General features: G+C 38.1%; 2 protein-coding genes across 2 annotated transcripts; one reads left to right on the top strand and one right to left on the bottom strand.

Annotated features, from left to right (window-relative positions):
- Positions 1 to 1,609: 1,609 nt before the first annotated feature.
- LOC149020242 (rhamnogalacturonan I rhamnosyltransferase 1-like) lies at positions 1,610 to 9,528 on the top strand. Its single transcript, XM_089148350.1, has 9 exons — positions 1,610 to 1,761; positions 1,875 to 2,628; positions 5,940 to 6,007; positions 6,102 to 6,190; positions 6,284 to 6,446; positions 6,963 to 7,252; positions 7,812 to 8,016; positions 8,395 to 8,552; positions 8,957 to 9,528. Exons 2-9 carry the CDS (start codon positions 2,229 to 2,231, stop codon positions 9,228 to 9,230), a joined length of 1,647 nt encoding a protein of 548 aa, XP_089004476.1. The 5' UTR covers positions 1,610 to 1,761; positions 1,875 to 2,228; the 3' UTR covers positions 9,231 to 9,528.
- Positions 9,529 to 9,728: 200 nt separating this feature from the next.
- LSMT-L (Rubisco methyltransferase family protein) lies at positions 9,729 to 13,628 on the bottom strand. The gene is made up of 6 exons (XM_089148351.1): positions 13,063 to 13,628; positions 12,892 to 12,920; positions 12,450 to 12,661; positions 12,064 to 12,186; positions 11,275 to 11,679; positions 9,729 to 10,364 (listed from the first exon to the last, which is right to left on the bottom strand). Exons 1-6 carry the CDS (start codon positions 13,566 to 13,568, stop codon positions 10,155 to 10,157), a joined length of 1,485 nt encoding a protein of 494 aa, XP_089004477.1. The 5' UTR covers positions 13,569 to 13,628; the 3' UTR covers positions 9,729 to 10,154.
- Between the last annotated feature and the right edge of the window lie 1,058 nt (positions 13,629 to 14,686).

Here is a 14,686-nt window from a genome sequence, read left to right on the forward strand (position 1 = left end):
ACTACCATATATACTCTTGCAATTTTAATCTTTAAATTATAAATCTTTTTATCATTAAAAAAAAAAAAAACTGTTCATACTTCCTTGGAAGGATATTAAGAGGATTTTGTGTCATACATATGGGAATATGAAAGTGAAGGAGATGGAAATTGTGGGAAAACCATTATGTGGTTCATATATTAATGAAAAGGTTAACCCTAAGGGTGTCAATCAAATCTTGTTAGCTTGAAGTGGCCAAAGTTCGCCCTAGGCATGGCCTGAGTTCAACACAACTTTTTAACCTAAAAGGCGGGTTTGAATTATAAATAACTAGTCAGGCCAACCCTAGCTAAATTAGAACTATATAAATAGAGTTTAAATAATTATTTAGTCAATCAACTAACTCTCTCAAGGGATTAGATCAAGCTGGTATACGACAACTTTTCATAACTAAGAGGTTCGCAGGTTCGAAAGTTCAAATCTCTTTAATGCTAGTAACACATGTATATTGTTTTGGTTTTAGGATTACAAATCAATACTAGGTTAGGATAAATTAGGGGAGGTCGAGTTTAAAAGAACCCTAATAAATTACGCTTGCTCTAAGATTCTCAAACCTCGACAAACTCAAACCTCGACAAAGAGGGATTAGGAAATGTCAAACCTTGGCATAGTTTGAATCTAAATTGCCTATAAAATGAGCCAAATTATACTTTTCTCTTATATATACAAGAGCGTGTCATTTGATTAGAGTATGGTCTTTTATATGCCATTTGCTAAAAAAAAAAACCTTTTGCATGATGAAAAAAAGTAATTCCAATTAATAACATCCACCGACCAATGAAAAATACAATCAAACTAACAAAGACCCCTCAACTAAAATATAAAACAAAAATATACATTACTTTGAGCCTTTGATGACATCCCTATAAGGCTATAAGTAAATAACCCAACAAATAAGGAATAACATGAAAAATCTATCATTCTAGAAATCTAAAATTAATCATTTGAATAGAATGGTGATTTTTATAATAAATCAAACATAAAAGATTTTATTAATTTTTTCATTGACAATCAAATATTATAACAATTATTTGTCAATTATTTTATTACTTTCCCCCTCCAGTTCTATTCATGTGTCACCAACCAAAGTTATGTTCCTTAAAAAATAAACTGAAATTTTTTTTTTTCTTTTCCTTTTTTGTTGACCAATGACTTTATTTTTTTGGTGGAATATTGACCAATGACTAGGGAACCATGAGAATCTTGTCGACATTAATGATTACAGTAATTAATCTAAATTAAAGTATTTAAGTTTCTTTGTTTCAAAGATAAGGAAAGGGAAAAGTAAAATGGTTCGCCCGTATACCGTGTTATACAAGTCTTCATGTCATTATCAACCTTTTCTGACGAATGAATGACTGCCAAGTGTCAAGCGTGATCCATCCCTTACCTAAGTCAGTCCACACTTTCCTAACCGTTGATTGTAGACCGTTGGCGAAACAAGGGTAAATTAGTAAAAATGATGCGGTTATTGTACGTATCGTACCGTATCCGATACAGCCCGATAAATCGAATCCGTGATTCTAAAGAGGATTTCATTTTTCCCGTCAGCAACAGCGTTGGCGTTCAGGTGTGGCGTCGTCTGTCTCTCTTTTCCAAACAACACACACTCAAAATGGCTTCTCAGTCTCATTGAGTCATCGACAAACCAACTAACTACCTGGAAAGAAGCAAAGCAAGCAAGCGAACCAGAGAAGGATTCTGAGAGAGAGAGAGAGATTGGTAAGTTTATAATTACTCTTTTTTTCTCTTTCTTCTTTTGGTCCTTGTTTCAGTCGCACAACCCACTGCTCCACCTTAATTTCTGAACTTTCTACTTTCTTTCGCCTTTACAGGAATGTAATTAGAACTGTGTTGGTCTCTGACTCTCTTCACAGTTTTGCTTTTCGGTTCCATTCATTGATTCGAGAAGATACGTCAGAACTGTTGTTGGATTACAATTATATTTTCCTTTTCTGCTTCGATTCCTACGCCTTCTTTTCCTCGATCGTTTCGTCACAGCTTTGGCCTTGGGATTGTGGAACATAACTAGTAGGGTTTCTTTCTGGTGGAGTTCTGCGGTAATTTGTGCTGAATGGGTCGACATTGACGTGCTTTTGTCGCTAGCTAGATGTTTTTCTGGAGATCATTTCGTTATGTTTCGTTTGGTTCAGTGGACTTGGTGTTCCGATTGCTAGGGGAAAGGTCGGATGAGTGGATTGGGCAATATAGATATGGAGGTTAGATCGGAAGGTCTATGTGATAAATTTCCAACCTCCGTGCTTCCAAAGACTCGTTTGCAACTGTGGTTCATTCGGGTTTGTTCCAGCATTTTGCTATGGACTTGCCTTGTTCACTTGGTTGTCTTTGGGGAATTTTGGCAGCCGCAGTTATTCACAGGCTTGTCCCTCTCAAGGATCACTTACACACACTACAAGGAAGAGTCTAAACCAGTTAACACTCCAATGATGCAGCGGCAGCTTTTGCCTCCAAGTGAGACCGCTCCTCTCCACCTGCAGCTTCTGCCTCAAAGTGAGATCGCTTCGATTCCCAGGCAGCTGCCTGCTTCAACTGAGTCCGCTGCAATTCCCCGGAATTTCCCACCTCCAAGTGAGTCCTTTTTCCGACTCCCTAGGGAAGTTTCGTCTTTTATTTAATATATTATTTTTATATAATTAAAAAAATTAAAATTTACTTCAATTTAATGCATGAAGTTATGAACTCTGTTCGTGCAAATAATGCAAATCCAAGTAAAGAAACGCATTCGAATTTTTCCCCTGAATGGCGAGTGATTTTGATTGAATGCATGTATGCTTATTTGTTATTTCTTAAATGTATATTTTTAGAGTGGTACAAGGGGGCGCATTTACTTCTTTCATTAGTGTGGCTTATGGTATAAACGTGAACTTACTAACTATGGGTACCCCATTCACTGCTTCACATCACATATTGGTTGAATTGTTGAACCAGATGCTAATGCCAGTGAAACCAACTCAAAATACTAAATTGGTCTACTACAGGGCGACATCAACTTGGGAGTTTCTTGCCTTGATGGTTCAAATGCTGTTAGCTCAGTTCGGTGTTTATATGTGGATTCTAAGGATAAAACTCCAAAACCTTGCATTCCTGTATTTCTATGAAAATGCTTCCTGACCTACCCCCCACCCCCCTCAAACTTCTTCCAAAACATGAGACCTTGTAGAAAATGGTAAATGATTCTTATTCATAACTGCAGCCTTCAATACGCCTTTCTGATATTTCCGGAGCTGGACTGATTTTCCGTTTGTGTGGGGGCGGCAGTGTAATCCTACTGTGTTCAGTACCACCACAGTTATCTTGGACTATCAGTGCTTTAGCAATGGATTATTTTCTATGCTAAGAAAAAAAATATGGAGAGGGTTACTTAAAAGGAAGCATGGTGCAGGGGCGAATAAGAGCATGCATGCAAGCACCAAGAGGAGTTAGGACTTCCAACTTTCGTGTGTTTGGGGAAATGATGGAAACATTAAATTGGTCTCTATGTTTGGGATCTGGGGCTATATTGCCTTTCAAGGTTTTTTTTCCCCGTGAATCTATTTAAGGAAAATGATGCATGATAAACTATGAGAAAGTTGGCATTAGAGTCTTTTGGATGCTCTAGTATGAAGTGATTTCATTTGGATGAAAAGAAAGAAATAAAATAGCATAGGGCAAACCAAAATTGGCCCTAGGAGAAATGGTGAGGAAAGACATGCATAGCTTAGGGCTTGTATCAATATGGCCTCGAATACTAAATAGGCTATTGGAGGGCATACAATCATGTAGGGCGTAGCTAATCACATTTAGTTGGGATAAGGCTGAGTTGGAGGTTTTGTTTTTGAACTATTGTACATACTACAACATATACTGCAACAACCCCATATCAATAGTGCAAGTTACTTGATAGAACAAACTACATCGTTGGTGATGCACTTATGTGAAATTGCTCCTTGACATCATCGTCCCCATCCAGTTTGTTGTATGATGCTTGCTTTGCTCTCCATCAGAAGGAACTTGGCTAGTGTAATCTGATATGAGTTTTCAGGTCATCATCATACCTTCTTGGTTAGCCATCTATAGCTAATGCCAAGTGACCTTCCATCATCAATTGCACCCAAGTCTTCATCTCTCATTTTCCTCTTAAACAGTTACTAGGTACTCCTGTAAATGGTTATGCTTATCCATAAGCCTTTTACAACAACAGGGACGACAACAAGCCTTATCCCAAATAAATGGGGGTGGCTGCATAGATCTTTGCCTTCCAATCAGCTCTATTTGAAGCCATACAAGCCTAAGCCATGCATATTCTTTCTCACCGCTTCTCCTAAGGCTATCTTAGGTATGCCTCTAGCTCTTGTAGTTCCTTTTATCTGCATTAAATCAATTCTCCATACAGTGGCATTTAAAGGCCTCCATTGAACATGGCCTTATCCATAAGCCTTTTAAGATGTTTAAATGTTAGAACTCTCTTTGTTGGAGGGATTTCATTCAAGAGGACTAAGAAGCATTAAATCTGAAAAGTTTAGAGTTTTGCATATGAAATTTAATACCAAAGAGTCCTAGGGATTTGAGAGACCTGAGATCCTAATAAATAATGAAATTATGGTTATTCATATCTCATCTCAAAATTGTATGCATCAGAGTAACAATGAATGGATTAGTGGGAAATTAGACAGAATTTACCTCCTTTCATATGTGAACAGAGTTGAGAGAATTATGTTGCTGGTGTTCACAGAGGAAATTGTGTCTCATAGCCTCAAAATTTGTTATTTTTTACTAGCTGCTGTGGGAGGGTTTAATCTGCTTCGAAGGTGGGTGAATGACTTACATGTTGCATTGAGGTGTGTTCTTCTGATGGATGGATTGAATCTGTGGTCACCTACCGGCTACCTGTGAGGTAGTGGCAAAAACTTACGATTTTTTGTCGAGGTTTATGTTGAGGGTTGATGTCTTGTATTTTGAGTATGTATTGTGGGCTTCCACAGAAGGGCTGTTAAAACCTATGGGGTTTGAAAACTGGGGAAAAAAACTATGTCTGAGATTATGTGCTGTGCACCTGGAGCACATGAAAGGTACAAATGACTCTCACTTTATGCCTCATGAACTTTCACATTGGCCCCATGTGCACACGGGAGATGACTCCCAGACAGAGAACTCTTCCCCTCGAAAATTTTTAGGGCTTACTTGGGGATAGTTATATAGAATTGTAATCTTTATTAGTTTGTGTTTCCTTTAAATTGTTAGTGACAGAGGTTGTTAGGGCTTCAGGTAATTCTTTGTGCACACAGAGAGGTGTGAGGAAAAGAGCTTTCCCTTTCTCCATTGCTCATGTAACTTGGGTCATCTCTTTGTGGATGTAGGGGCCTTGTTGAATCTTGTATGTAGTTTGTTTTTGTATTGTTTTTTGCGTCATGTATGAGTTTCCATTTCTATAGTTCATCCTTGTGTGTGGGCCTGGCACCATTCTTTTAGATATTGGGCCATGCTTAACTGATTGATCATCTAGGTCAGCTGGCTATATCTGTATTTTCAGACTTGAGCAACTTTAAAACTCTTTTTTTCCTCTCTTTCTCATCACCACAAATCTTTTGTACTCACAACCCTGCACCAGATGGTTACAATATTTTCTTGTGGAGTATATTAATGTCAAAACACGTAGCTTTAGGCAGTAAGAATCTTAGTCACTTAACCTATTTTATACAGCGGGTATACATGTGGATTTCTATTTACTTCGACCATGAAAACATCCTATTGGCAATTTGGCATGCCCAGGGCCCTGGAAGCTATTGCATAATTCTTTGCTTATGAAACAAAATCAAAATTAAAGAGAAGATAAGAAAAGAAGGAAAAATTTTCTTTGCTTCTTAGGCAGCAATTAATGCCTTCACAATGCACCTTTGCAGGAATCTATAAAAGCAATGGTTTTCTTAAAGTCTCTTGCAATGGAGGCTTGAATCAAATGCGTGCTGGGGTTTGTATTCACCATCAATTTTGCTTCTGGTGGTTTAGGTATCTCCAGCAATAAGCAGTGTTATTAGTTAATTAATCACCACCTATCATTTCAGATATGTGACATGGTGACTGTTGCTCGGCTTTTGAACCTCACATTGGTTGTTCCAGAGCTTGACAAGACTTCTTTCTGGGCAGACCCCAGGTATTTAATTGGTCTGGAAACTCCGTAACTGAATGTCGTTGTGTTTCAGCTTTTGGTTGTTAAACTTGTAACTTCTGTGTTTTTTACTGGCAGCAATTTCGGTGACATATTTGATGTGAAACACTTCATTAATTCCTTGAGAGATGAAGTCCGAATCATCAGGAGAATACCAAAGAGGCTTAGTAGGAAAACTGCATATAAACCTTTAGTGATGCCACCTGTAAGCTGGTCTAGTGAGAAATATTACTTGGAGAAGGTTTGCAACTTTCTGTACTTTATCTTCAAAAAGATTTCCAAGTTGAAAATTTTCTGTACTTCTTTTACTCCTTAATTTATCTATTGGAAATGATTGCACCCTCTTGAGTATCTACATCAATCTCTGTGGTTGTACCTTGTTCAGTGAAAAATGAAAATAGTCCCCCCTGATAATTCAACTATGTTCTTACTCTCAAAAAGGTGATACAGATAGAACACAGAAAGGGGTTGATATTAACAGATTATAAATCTCAGGTTGAGTTACATACATGTTGGGCTTTTGATCCAATGGAAAGATTGGTTTAGACTTGTGCATTACTGGTTTTATGTTGTTTAATTTGATTGAGTTTTTGACATATCCAGTTTGAGTGATGAATCAGCCTGATATTTTAGTTTGATTGTTTGACCGATTTAAAGCTTCAGACTATGGTTCCTGTAGTTGATAATTCCCCTAATGATTAATACAAACAACCTCACAGTACTCCATTTGACTGATGATTTCTTATCAATCTTGCAGATTTTGCCGCTTCTGAGTAGGTATAAAGTGATTCAATTTGTTAAAACGGATTCACGTCTGGCAAATAATGGGCTTCCTATCAGCCTTCAGATGCTCAGATGCCGTGTTAATTTCAAGGCATTGAAATTCACTCCTCAGATTGAGGCTTTGGGGCACAAATTAGTTCAAATTCTTCAACAGAGAGGACCATTTGTAGCATTACATCTGAGATATGAGATGGACATGTTAGCTTTCTCAGGTTGTACTCAAGGTTGCACTAATGAAGAAGCGGAGGAGCTGAAGAGGATGAGGTTTGTTGCTGACTCAATGCTTTTATAGAGATTTTTCGCTTTGATTGTGCTCCTCTCCCATCAAGAGAGGATATGTGTGGAATCCATCAAATGGTCCATGTCCTTGGTACTACGACACAGTGGCAAGAATTACAGATGTTCAGTTTCATCTGTATAGGTTCTCTTTCTACACCTTTATTCTAAGGAAATGCCAATTCAACTCCTGGTTATTTGAGGTCCAACTCAATATACCGTCTGATTATTTGAGTGACATGAAAGCCTTTTGGAGAGCATTTTTTGTGAAATCATAAGATGACGGCACTGGCATTTTCTTGGTTTATGGCACATGTTTGAGTTTTGAAATGTAACAGTTTTTGGAGGCATGCATCCTATAGTATACCTGACAAGACATTCCAGTTCATTAAATTAGGCTGGAAATTTTAACTTACTGGTGTACACAATGGCGGTCCTGGAGACCTGTCAACATTACCAAAGGATAGAAATGCCCTTTCATCATACCAGTACTAATTTTAAGGAAGCCACACATTTATTCTGTATTGTGTTGTTGTTAATCATTCAGGTATGCTTATCCTTGGTGGAAAGAGAAAGAGATAGTATCTGCAGAGAAGAGATCCCTAGGTTTGTGCCCTCTTACACCAGAGGAAGCTGCCTTAGTTTTGCAAGCATTAGGCTTCCAGAAGGACACTTATATTTACATTGCTTCTGGTGAGATATATGGCAGTAACCGAAGGCTTGCAGCACTAAAAGATGCTTTTCCACAGATTGTGAGTTTATTGCCACCCTTCATATTTCTTAAATTTTTTCAGTATACACACTATCGTCTCATTCACTTGGGTAGAATTTGCTGGTTTGTTTCATTTTTATTTTGGCCTGTAAAATGAGGCTGATGATTCTTGGGCAGTGAGGGAACGTGCATGTTCTGAGACCACCATTTTATACCAATGCTGCCCCACCCTCCGATATTTGGAGCTTAACTATGTGAACCACCTGATGATCCTACAGACCATATAATGCTCCATTTTTCAAAACGTACGTAGGAAATCATACCAATACAGTGTAGTAATGGGCATTTCCAGCTTTCATTCAGAAAAAAAGAAGAAAAAAAAATTTGATATGCATTTGATTTGGATTACTGGTTTCAGGTGAAAAAGGAGATGCTGTTGGATCCAAAGGATCTGCAACAATTCCAGAACCACTCATCTCAAATGGCAGCACTGGATTTCATGGTTTCAGTTGCTAGTGACATTTTTATCCCCACTTACGATGGAAACATGGCAAAACTTGTTGAAGGTCACCGCAGGTATTCACATGTTTTTGCTCATATTTATTCTTATACTAGTTATAATAATGTTTGTGGCTTACTTAAATACCACAGTTATCCATGCCTCATATCTGGGTTGAACAAAGTGTTCCTGAATCCTGAGTGTTATGGCACTATAGAGCAAATGATGTGCTGTTGAGAATGGGTGCTGCTGGGACCATAGCAGTTTAGTCTAAAGTCAACAGTGATTTTTCACCATAGTAGTTTTCTTGTACCCAGATGACCAATATACATCTGATGTTGCTTACCTGGCAGAGTTTGCACAATTAAAGAATTTTTTGTGGGGGGGGGATTTGTTGGTTTCTAGGATGCATGGACATGCGATAGTCTGTTCTTCTGTAGATCATGCAAGAATAAAATTTGGAACTCTCTTTCTTGTGCAGGTATTTGGGGTTTAAGAAGACCATCCTGTTGGATCGAAAAAGGCTTGTTGAGCTGCTTGATTTGCACCAGAATAGGACACTTTCATGGAATGAGTTTGTAATAGCAGTTAGGTTGGCACACGAGAAAAGAGTAGGACAGTCTGCTCGCCGGAGAGTTATTGTGGACAAGCCAAAGGAGGAAGATTACTTCTATGCTAACCCACAAGAATGTCTCTGTGAAGAAGCAGATTGCATTGGATTATTGGATCCACTGAACTCAACTGTCATCCAATAAGGTCCAAATAATATGTCTCGGAGGGTTGTAAATTCTTAACTCCTCTCCTGCAGATCACAAGACGGTAACATAAACTTGTTTATGAAATGCCGTCCCCTAATGCATGTGTATTTCCTACTCGATAAGCCATGTAAGTTGGTGAAAGAAAGAAAGGAAAGCTGATGTTCTGAAGAATCTTGCTGTTTGTTTGTTAATATATCAGTTGTACACTAGTACTCCTTTTTTTTTTTTATATTTAATTTTTCATGTAAGCAATTCAATGTATTTTATTCGACATAATTAATGATCCTAACTAAATTCAAAGAAACACATTCCAAACGTTCTTGCCCCACCCTGTTTTGGAATTGTTAAGCTAACAGAGTTGCTTCATTGTTTACCTGAGCTTTGAATCCCTTATACTGGGAGATTTGGAGAAATTGTTTTCCATTTGAACTGACCAGATTAAAGTCCGCTAGTAATCCAGCATCACTCAGACGATGAGACACTAAGAACATAGGAACATCCCATTTTCCCCCTATACCCTCTTATTTCCCTTGCAATTTGCATTCCTTTCTGGGTGCATTTCCAAGCATGTTCTAACAGATAAATTTCCGTAGGCATTCTGAGGAGAGATGAAAACTGCCCAGAACTTCCAGAGTTTTGATGCTAGAGATTTGTACAGGTTCTAGCACAAGCTGTGAATTGACTTTCACACCTACAATGGGAGAGGATTTTCCATAAAATTTCCAGTTATGCGTGATCTAGGCATAATTACACTAAAGATTCAAGAAATTTCTAATAATCCTTGCCACTCAAGACTAAAATGACACAAACAAAAGCCTCATCACAATTCTCTCTTTTCTTTAACATCTTAATGGTACTTCATATGAGGCTGCTCCTACCTCTCGTTTTGCTTTCACTATGATCTTATGATAGTTACTTGCTCTACTCCCAAAAGATGATTTCACCCTGTTCTCCAACTAGCCCAAGATCCTTGAGCCTCCTTTCCTGGTAGTATTCCAACTCATCCAACTCTAGCTCCCTCTGCCTGAATATACCATCAATCTGATCCAATACTTTCTTCTCACCCATTCTTATTCCAACCGCTATTTCAAGCCTTGGGGCCAGTTTCACTCCGTTCCTTAGCTTCTCATCCTGCAAACCACATTTGTGTATCCAATTAAACTAAACATTTATATGAGATAAAATTTTATTGAATTTCTGTTGGTTATGTTACAAATCTTAACCCTAGAAGAATGTAAAAATGCTTTCCATCTCTAAAAGACATTTTCCAACTGACCTTGGAAAACCTATAACTCAAGTAAGGAGTAAAAAATAGCACAGGTTTGCTTATCATGAATAAGCATGTCTAAATTTCAATTGATTTGATAAGGCTCTTGACTATTTCACAGATTGAAGACGTCAGATAAGCACCCTTTTGATGGGTAATTGCCTCCAAAAAGGGGTACCGATGCAGGTGTCAGGAGTTTGAATGGTTCGTGCACTGAGTCTGGCTCAGGTAAGTGATAAAAGGGAATTTCAAGTCTTGTTTACAACTAAAAGAAGTACAAAAGAATTGAAGTATGTTCATCATGCACTTTCTGAATTGTTTGGATCTCCTAGAATAACTGCTCCAGAGTCTATCCATAATGTCGCACAAGATAACTGTGCATATACACCCAATTTTACTTTTCAGTGATGAGTCAATGCCTATGCTTGGTAGTACTTCTGTACCAATTGAAATTGGACCTTCCAGCTGGGTCATTGTAGATCCTGACAATTCAATCTAACTAATGGTTTTCACTCAAGACTATAGTACTATGACAAAAAAGGGGGTGAACCCAGTGCCAAAGGCTTTTGCACAAGCAAAGTCCCACGGGGAGGGGGGAGGGGGGCAATTTTCCTACATGGTCTTACCCCAACAATTTTTGCTGGAACACTGTTTCGGTGCGTTGACCTCAGGCTACAACTGTGATCCACCAAACATTGTGCCAAGGCCCATCCCTGAGACTATAGTACTATGACCAAAGAACATCATAAATTAGATAGAAAAAAATATTCTTACCTCTTCGATGGAGGTATGGTAGCCAGAGAGTGCGGACTTGCAGGCGTCTCTTACTACTCGACATATAAGCTCCTCATTGGCACGGCTAACGGGCAACTCGAGGAATCCCCAAACTTTGTTTCTGAATATAGACTCAAGAAGGAAAGCATCGGTTCCTCCAAGAGCCACCAGCCGTAGATATGGAAGCATTGCTGGTGGGAGTGAACAGCCAAGAAGGATGTCAAAGTAAGCAGTTTCACCCAAACCGTTGGACTCAGCAATGTCAAGTTTGTCTCCAAAAAAAGGATCCGACTCTGAAATCTCCAGTGTAAGGGTGAATGCATTGCGTTCTGCTCTTGATTCAATAAAGCCATAATCTAATGCCAACTCAGCATTGCTTTTGCCAATATCATATTGGATCAAGACCTGTCAAAAAACGATCCTAATTGTCATCAAGACTTGTAATTGGCATTATTCATGGCACTTTTAGAGCCATTATGTTCACTATTCAATAGCATCTCTTTAACAGAAGCCAACATGATGTTTATCACCATAGATTTAGATCCAGTTACACTTTAACATTGATATCATAAACTTTCAGAATTTCAATTTATTTTCTGGCGCATTTGAAAATCTGCAAGCTGCTTCGAAGTACTTTGCATGCTTCAGGGTTAAGATTTCTCTGTTGATTTGTTATGTTATATAGACATAAACTTGTCTCAATATTGTTGTACCTATTATTCCATTATGTGTAAAATGAAATCAGAATGTTTTTCCACCTATAGTTACTCAACTTTATAAAAATTTCACCTGCTCACCGGCTTTAACAGAAACTGGTGTCCGCAAAGAAAACAGGAGATCCTTGGAGAAGAGACCTGCTTGTTTGGTCTCCCACGCATATTCTTCTGTAGTTATGCTTGGACTGTGGTTGATCTGAGAAAGAAATCAGATGCATGAGTATATAGAGAACAAAGATAGATGATTCAACAAAAATGTCTCAGGGGAAACTAATGAAATTGTTTTTCCGAAATCATTCTATTTCTCTTGTTGCTTTGATTAAAAATCAGTTTTAATCCATATTTTTCAAATTTGAGTAAATTAATCTACAGAGCCATGTTTTTATTCTTGAATACCTGTTTGGTTCTTTATTTAGAACTCTGCCCTAGGACAACTTGAAGAAGAGACAGAGATGTTACCAAGTCAGCAACAGGAATTAGAACAAGATTTTGGCCTCTAAGCCGTGAAAATGCCCTTGATCTGAGAGTCCCAAATGCCCAAAGGAAGTCATCCACTGTAATACGAGTAGGGAAGAGATGCATATGAGGTAGAATGACTTCTTGCTCAACTTTAACAAATTCACTTTGCACATATTCTTTCACACCCGATGTTGTGCTCAATAGTTGTGTCCCTGCACAACAAGGAGTTAAGAATTCATCAATTTAGAGCCCATTATTCAACTTGATTCATCTAAACAATTGCAGAGTTTAATTTGACAATGCAACAAACTAAAGGAAGCAAACTTCCATTGCTGGTTGTTTCACCATACACGGAAATCTTTAAATAAACGATGTTGAATATGTTACTACAAATAAATGTCATTTGAGAAAATAGAAAGTAGTAACCAGAAAGCCTACTAACCCTGAATTTCAGAAAGCTCCTCTTCTGACCTGCACTGGAGACATCAAACAACACTTATTAACAGCAGTATTAAGATGTCTTAATAGAAGCTTTCTACAGAGAAGCCAATAAACTTTTGTTTTCAGGAGTGAAAAAATACACTGAAAACCCCAAGAAATGAGCCACACTGACCAATATATGGTGGAATCAGTGTTCTGTGGAAGGATGTCGAGGTAACAACGCCATGGTGAATCCTCCCTCGCCTTCTCTCTTATAAGAAACAAAGCTACAGAAATCCATGGTTTCAATCCACCACAGACCTTCCCGATCTCAGAAGCAGCTACAGTGTCAGAATTTATCCAAAACTTTTGGGGTACTTCAAGAACCACTTCGTTGCGGGATAGATCCTTTAGAGCAACCAAACCCAACCCTTCCGGGACAATTTCAGGCATTACATAAGGAGATTTACCTGAAATCACTCCTCTGTCACGAACCCACTTCCAGAAGCTCTGCACTACTGGTGGAATTGTCTCAGTAACCGGCGAGCTAAGTGAATTGACAATGAGAGACCTTGTAAGATGAAAAACCGGTCTCTTTCTTGGGAAAGATTGAGCTTTAGCAGAGTAAAGGAAAGATGAAGAAGAACAAGATGAGGAGAAAGACGAGGTAGGGAGAGAGAGCAGACAGGCCATGACCATGATTTCTTTCAGAGTCTCTCAGTTATTTCACAACCCAACGGATCGATAGGTAAGGACCTGTAGCCGTTGATTCTGGAGTTTGTGGATTCTTTTGGATAAGCGTTTGCCTTTGGAAGTTTCTATGACGAATTTACCCTTACCTTATTGCTAGCCTTAACTGGACGAGTCTATGGATTCTAACCTTTCTTGGGGGCTTCAGAGACCTGGAAAAAAATATCAAAACCCTGCCATCCGTAAACCCAGCTCAGCTTCCGTTTCCCTCAGGTTGTATTTTTCAATGGTTGAGATCAAAATTTCAAACCCAAATCTTGACCATTCCTTCCCGCTAATCTGAAGCAATTTCGACAATTCTGTTATTTTTTTTATTTTTTTAATTTTAATAAACAATATTTCATTCATTAAAGAAAGAAAAGTACAGATACACAGCTGCATGAAAACAAAAGATTCAAACTAAACCAAAGAGCGAAAAGTGACCAAACTATCATACATGTAATGACAATTCTATCAATACCTAGAAAAATCAAAACAGTTAGCCCCACGAGCATTAAGTTTGGAAAACAGTTTTCAGGCCTACTAATAAAGTTATAATAAAATAAAATAAACAAAATTAAAGGCTCTCTTGAATGATAGAAGCTCATCTAAGATCCTAAATCCTATCCAGTCCAGCCAGCGAATGTTTAATGCCATTTAAAAGCATCAATAACATATTTACAGTCCGAATTTGCAACAAGCTTAGTCCCACAAAGTGGATGTGCTCACAAAACGGATTCTCTAATTGCTGCTGTTGAAGTACCTAAACCGAAAGAGGCTTTTTCTGCCAAGAAATTCCCATGAAAGTACGAAATAGATTATGAGTTAAACTCGATTCCTTTGATAAGTTTTTGAGTTTTTGAGATATCAGCGAAGTATTTAACATTCGATACTATAATTAATACCACTATAAATAAATACTTAGATTGAGAGTCGTCGAGTCTAATGACTCCAAATGCGTGGTGTAACCCTATCAGTGTGCCCAACCTTCCTTTTAAATTCATTATAAATGACGGCAATTGAGCTTTGCTCATCGGCCTTGGTTTAGCCCCTCAATAAATTTGTGTTTCTCACAAAAAAAAAATGAC

Source organism: Hakea prostrata, chromosome 3, assembly GCF_041222555.1.
Source record: "Hakea prostrata isolate BN-2017 chromosome 3, UWA_Hpros_2, whole genome shotgun sequence".
In the NCBI taxonomy this organism is placed as follows: Eukaryota; Viridiplantae; Streptophyta; class Magnoliopsida; order Proteales; family Proteaceae; genus Hakea; species Hakea prostrata.